The sequence below is a fragment of the Chelon labrosus genome (assembly GCF_963514085.1).
Source record: "Chelon labrosus genome assembly, chromosome: 14".
NCBI classification, from domain to species: domain Eukaryota; kingdom Metazoa; phylum Chordata; class Actinopteri; order Mugiliformes; family Mugilidae; genus Chelon; species Chelon labrosus.
The window spans coordinates 27,611,846-27,618,860 of NC_140347.1; the positions used below are offsets into that span (position 1 = coordinate 27,611,846).

At 43.0% G+C, this 7,015-nt stretch overlaps 1 protein-coding gene across 1 annotated transcript; it reads left to right on the forward strand.

Moving 5' to 3' along the window:
- Positions 1 to 3,246: 3,246 nt before the first annotated feature.
- On the forward strand, positions 3,247 to 6,562 carry aldh8a1 (aldehyde dehydrogenase 8 family, member A1; the record flags this gene model as incomplete). The annotated part of the gene is made up of 7 exons (XM_084560937.1): positions 3,247 to 3,403; positions 4,059 to 4,206; positions 4,522 to 4,677; positions 4,762 to 4,911; positions 4,994 to 5,250; positions 5,852 to 6,013; positions 6,110 to 6,562. Exons 1-7 carry the CDS (start codon positions 3,257 to 3,259, stop codon positions 6,560 to 6,562), a joined length of 1,473 nt encoding a protein of 490 aa, XP_084417063.1. The 5' UTR covers positions 3,247 to 3,256.
- Positions 6,563 to 7,015: the final 453 nt, after the last annotated feature.

Consider the following 7,015-nt stretch of genomic DNA (forward strand, 5'->3'; position numbering starts at 1 on the left):
CAGATCTCAAGAATGCACCGTCACTGTGTGCATACAGAAGTGATTTAAGGCGTAACACTTGCCAGGTAAATCCTACAAAACCCTTGAAGCAAACTTGTTTTTTTTTAATTGTTTTTTTCTAGTGCATGTGTCTAAATGACGCCACCACCTCCAACTTTGTACAAAATTTCCGGTTCAAATTGAATGAAAAAGACAGGAAAGATCGGAAGAGATCAGAACTGAATCACCGGTGACGAGTCAGCGTTTCCATTTTCCAATTTCCTTTGGCACAAACAAAAATGTAGAGCATTTTCTAAAGAGCCCTCAACTGCCAGTGGTTTATCTTTATGTGGCTTCTGATTGTCAGCCTGCTTGTTGGCAAAACACCTCGTGCTCACTGAAAGACACATGACACCAAAATGTTCCAAGAATTACAAGATAAAAGACGACTGGTAGTATTTTTTACTGACGGGAAGTTTGCAGTTGTGCCCATTTCCAGGGCGTGATCTTATAGCTTTTAACAGGAGCCGGCTGCAAACGTGTGTGACACAAGTGTAGTCGGATTATTTTTTTAATTGCCACTGAGAGATCACTGTAGTTCCTTGCATACACAGGAAAGCATATATGTGCATGAAAGTTGGTTAAAGGTTAGTCGTGCAGAGAACGGAAAGAAAAACAGCACAATACAGTACATACTGTACAAGTGTGATTAGATTCACGAGGCTTATTTCCTGCCCAGGATGTCAGACATGTTCATTCAACAGTAGCATTGTTAATTGAGTCAGGCAATTATCCGAGGTGTCCTAAGTGTTTTATTGTCCATCTGCTGGGGTGATCTAGTCAGTAAATAATAATGCAATATATTTAAACTGTATCACGATACACAATAAATATCGTCGTATTTCTAAGCTGAATCGCGATATGCAATATCTTGCGCGATATTTTTTCTATATGCAATATATTCTGTATAATCACATTTTGAGGTCCCCTCTAAAACACTTTAGACACTCAGTGTAACCCTTGATGCACACAGTCACCCTAGCCCTGGATAGTGCAGTTTTAACCCCAACCCTAACCACACTCGCTGGTTCCTTTGTCATCATCTTTTAGGTGATTCTGCAAAAACTGTCTCAAAGTTGACTTGTTGTGACTCAGTTCATAGCTGCTGCTATGGCATGCAATGGCATGAGTCACGGTAAAGGACAACTGAGTTCAGTAAGATGCACATCTGCCTTTACATCTATATATGTACTTGAGATATCTTAGTTGATGCAAATTGTGTGCACCTTCAAAATCTGTTCTGTAACTATTCTAAGTCATCTAATGTCTAGAGGACAGAAGAAGGATAAGAACAAAGAGAAGACGATGAGAACCTATCTCAATGGTACACGTCTGTTGGCTCATATCATGATGATGAATCACTTTCTCTGTAAGTGGATGAGTAACTCTGTGCCTTTATAGTCAGAATCGGTACTTTCTGAAACTGACAGTCGCGCGTTTTTTTTCCGAGCGGTGTACACAAAACCTAAAACAAATACTGCAGCGCGGCAATATTTATGTATTTCATCAGAAAGTTCGGTTATCTTCATGAAAGGTTTGTTCTTTCCTGCTGGACTGTCCTCTTTGACCTTGCGTGTGCCTTTGTTCTCAGAGGAATGTGTGGCGTATAATTTATGAGAGCTGACCCTGTGGTGTCCAGTTCATTGTCTGGATAACAACTCCAGCCACCCACTGAGACCATGAAATGGGTTCATCTTTAACTTTTGACAGGAAATTGTCTTAAAGCAGATAAGCTTGGCCTCGGTCTGCAGAAACTAGAAGTGAGGATGTGTTACTCTCAGTGATAACCGAAAGGCCTGACACTTGGTATTTCTCCTTCACAGCGAACCAATCTCATCACGTCCACTTCATATCTGTTCTAGAAGTTTCAATCATGTCACTTAAGCATCACCAGCAGATTTGGTTAACACAGTTTCATAGAACTGTAGCTGTGTACATTTCCCTCACCTCACCTCACCTCTTCTATGGGGCTGTTTCCAAGGCCAAGAAAAGGACTTAAATTTAACGTGGACAAACTGAAAATGACTATACAAGATCAGCTACAACATTAAAACCACTGACAGACAAAGTAAATAACACTGATCATCTTGTGACAATGAAATGCTCTGCTGGGAAACTTTTGGACCTGGCATCATGGCAGCAGCCATCCCCAGCAGGATGCAGCCTGACACAGACACACACACAAAAATGCTTTAGGAACAACTCAAAAAAACATGAAGAACAGCACAAGGTGTTGACCTGGCCTCCAAATTCACTAGATCCCAAACTGATCAAGTATCTGTGGGATGATCCACAGAGGCCCCTCCCCTCAACCCATAGGACCCAAAGGCCCCCACTAACAACATTCTGTTACCAGACACCACAGGACACCCTCAGAAGGCCCGTGTCCATTCTCTGATGAGTCAGTTTTGGAGTCTACACAATGTTAGAATAATGTTGTCATAATGTTATGCCTGATCGGTGTACATTGCATATATTGGGTTCTAGGAAAAAAAAAACACTTGACACATCCAATTTCACTAACTTACATTTAATCTTTACTCCCAGTTACAGTCATTACAGATTTTATTTATTTATTTATTTATTTACAACATAACACTGTAATAAACCCTGTTTGTGTGATTAATTCAGTACGCACTCCCTTGAAACTACATTTATCTTTCATGAGCATTCGCCTGTTGCTGAGAGAATGGTTATCTACCACTACCCACTGGCAAGGAGCAATAGTGGAAAGTAACTAAGCACCTTAACTAAAGTACTGCACCTAAATATGAATGTAACGTCCTTGATTATTTCAGTTTTGTGCAAATTTATTCAACCACTTTTACTTTTTAAACATTGATTGGACAGCTTCAGGTGATTTTAAGATTTAGCATAATACAACAAGCACAAGGCACACTAACTGGTAAAATAAAATATATTTTGCTGTTAATAATGTGATATACTACCCAGGGAGCATGGCTTTTCTTTGTAATTGAGTATTTTTTAACTTTACTTAAGTAAATGATCTCAATACTTCTACAGCTGTTGAAGGGGAATAATTAACCAACACCTCACAACGTTTTATTGTGACAGACAAGGCCCCTCTGTGGGAGGATCCGTGACAGTGACCTTTTAAAGTTGGACGCATGCCATTTGAGACCTTGTCTGCAGCCGACTGCCGTCGTTAGATCTGTTCCGTATCCCTGGATTAGTTTAGAATCTTAAGACTACAGACATGGCGAAAACTTCTGAACAGAGCTCGTATCTGGTTCTGGAGAACTTCATCGGAGGAAAGTTTGTGTCCTGTCAGAGCCACATCGACTCCTACGACCCGTCCACTGGTGAGGTCTACTGCAAAGTGCCGGACAGCAGCAAGGAGGAGGTGACGCATGAGCTACTCAAAACCACACCATTCATTACTTTTTTTTTGCAGTAAATTAGTGTAGACTGAAAGTTAACGCAAGTGCATAGAAATTAGTTGTCAATTTATTTTTACCTTGCTGCTAAAACCCCACAATAATACTTGTACTCCTCTGTTTCTGGATCTGCTCTGCTAAATACCAAAGAAAATCTTCCATGCTTTCAAACTGTGCTGGATTTATTTTGCATTATAAACCTTGTCATAGCGTTTAAACTGCTTGCAGATGTCCCAGGAAAAGATCAGGAAAGGGAATAATTTGTGGCCTATATTCATGTTGAGTCCAGGTAAGGGTTCATTCTGACAGTGCATTCAGACTAGAAGCACCTTTGCTCTCTGCAGAGTCAACAGTCAAGTAATCATTAAACACTCACACGTCAATAAACCTATGGTATTTTAAAAATATATGAACACACACATTCCCCCAGTACTCCTGATTATAGGTTTGAGGTGTTTTTGTTTTCCCAACATTCTTTCTCATGACGTCCTACGCCAGTAATCATCTTGAGAACCCTCAGGTTTATCTTGAGATGGCCTGAGTCCCTTTGTTGAGAAACACCATTCTTAGGCATGACTCCCACAGATCATATGTTCATATCTCCCTGTCTGATGCCTGCAGGTGGATGCAGCGGTGGCAGCAGCTAAAGAGGCCTTCCCCGACTGGTCCGCCCGCAGCCCGGAGCAGCGGGCGCAGGTCCTCAACAAGCTGGCCGACCTGATTGAAGCACACCTAGAGGAGTTTGCCAAAGCCGAGTCCAGAGACCAAGGTGCTTTTTTTGCTGTGTCAGTGCACCAGTTAGTCAGCCAATCATTCAGATTGTCTGCAGTCGTACGATGTGTTATGTCAGATCCTTCAACTTTACCACCAATGTTCAAAAGCTACCCTGTTCAGCATATACATAACCTGAATAAAACATATAAGGGGAGTACACTAGCCAAATGATGATATGATGTTCATATTAACTGCATAGATATTCATCAAATATTTGTAGATGAATGTTTGATATCAAAGGCTTTTCAAAGTGTGTGAGCGAGTGTTGCATTTTCTCCTGCTGATCATCACTCCTACATGTTTGTTCCAGGTAAAACGGTGACATATGCACGGACCGTAGACATCCCCCGCTCGGCCTACAACTTCCGCTTCTTTGCTTCGTCAGTGCTCCACCACACAAACGACTGCACCCAGATGGACCACATGGGCTGCCTGAACTACACCATCCGCTGCCCCGTGGGTGTAGGTGAGGAGAACGCAGTGTGTTTTTAACTGAAACCTGTAACTGTTCTCTTTGCGTCTGTTCCTAAACTGTGATCTGTGTGTGTAGCCGGTTTGATCAGCCCGTGGAATTTCCCCCTGTATCTGCTGACCTGGAAGATCGCACCTGCAATTGCGTCAGGCAACACAGTGGTGGCCAAACCCAGTGAGATGACCTCTGTGACCGCCTGGATGATGTGCAAGTTGATGCAGCAGGCTGGTAGGACTACAGTACCCACAGTGCAGTAGCAATCCACGCAGACAAGGAGAAGTGACAGTGATTCTGACCTATATCTTTTTAGGTGTTCCTCCAGGCGTGGTCAACATGGTATTTGGCACCGGTCCCAGAGCAGGTGATGCCCTAGTTGGCCATCCGGATGTCCCATTGATTTCCTTCACTGGCTCCACGGCAACTGCCCAGTGCATCACAGAGCGGAGCGCCCCCTACTGTAAGAAGCTCTCTCTGGAGCTGGGAGGTAAAAACCCAGCCATTATCTTTGCTGATGCTGACCTGGATCAGTGCATAGAGACTACTATTCGCTCCAGCTTTTCTAATCAGGTGAGAATAGAGATTTTTCTAGGCCTTTTATTTACTTATTATATATTTTGTATACTATATGAGGTGTGTTGTCAAGGCCCTGGAACCCCAGACCTCTTCAGGTTTACTGTGCATCAACAGGTTAATGTTGGAAATTTGCTTGGAAATATGCAGCACATTTAGTACTTTTTTTCAGATCTTTCATAATGATCAATCAGTATGTCAGGAAGTCAGGATTCAGGCATGGCTGTAGTTAAAGGTGACCATTTCATCCCCCTGTTAAACGCCAACAAAGAACTGATTTCAGTTCAGTGTGCTTATATAGGATTCAGGTAATATTCTGGCACATTGAACTAATGACAGAGGGTCATAAGGGCCCAGCAGATCAAATCTTAATTGTTTCTGATCTTAAAAACTTATTCCCTATATTTTTATTCAATTATTACATATGAAGTAAATGCTGTTATCTATATGAAGAATGTCATAAGGATGCAGTGACATTGTTTGTCCACATGGGGGAGATCATAGTCCACATTGTGTCATGCGATACTGTCGGCTAAAGGGAACAACTCCTTGCTCCAGTCCAAACCTTAATATTTTTTGCCTTTCTTGCTCCTCTTAGGGAGAAATCTGTCTGTGCACCAGCCGGATTTATGTAGAGAGAAGCATTTACCCTGAGTTCCTGGAAAGGTTTGTGGCCGCAGCTAAGAAGTGGAAGACCGGTATGCCCTCTGACCCCAGCAACAACAACGGAGCCCTCATCAGTAAAGAACACCTGCAGAAGGTGCTTACATAAAATCCCAGATTTCCCAGAATGCTGTGGGTGAGCATTTAAAAAAATTAAATCTTCTCATTTGTTTAAAACACCTCTCCGTTTCAGGTCCGTGGCTTTGTAGCACTCGCCAAATCAGAAGGTGGGATAATCCACTGCGGTGAGGGCGTTGACCAGCTGGACCTCCCAGAGCTCAACAAGTCTGGCTATTTCATGCCTGCCACCGTCATCTCAGGCATATCTGACAGCTCCCGCGTCATGCAGGAGGAGATCTTTGGCCCTGTCACGTGTGTCAGCCCCTTTGACACGGAGGATGAAGCTGTTTCCAAGGGCAACGGCGTGCGTTACGGTCTGGGGGCCACCGTGTGGTCCCGGGACGTGGGGAAGGTTCACCGGGTGGCCAAGCGGATACAAGCGGGTCTGGTGTGGACCAACTGCTGGCTGGTGAGAGATCTGAACCTGCCTTTTGGAGGAATGAAGAACTCTGGTGTGGGGAGGGAGGGAGGGAAGGATTCTTATCACTTCTTCACGGAGGTGAAGAGTATCACTATCAAACACTGAGGGAGTAAAGACAGATGCAATAGCCATTTTATTTTAGAAGCAAGCACACAGATGTAGGGAAAGATTTCTTTTTTAGTTGATCTTGACATTCATCAACCTTTAATGGCCGCTCTTGGGAATTTCAACAGCAAATTTCTCCTCTCAGATTACTGGAGCCTGTAATTAAGTCACGTCTGTAGAATCCCAAAGTCACACTAGCACACAGATAAGTGAACCAGCAGCAGAGACCCAATATAAATGTGCAGAAATGGAGTCAGTAATCTGTGTTAGGGCTTAAACTTAAAAAGTAAAGGCCAGATGAGGTAAAACCAGGTAATGCAAAAGCTTAGTCATTGCCCACATGAAGAAAAGAAGCCCAGAGTACAATTTTCTGAAGTGAGGAACAGCAATCTAACCCAATATCCTATAAACATTTACACTGCTGGTACGGTACGTGACTTACATTACAGTTCA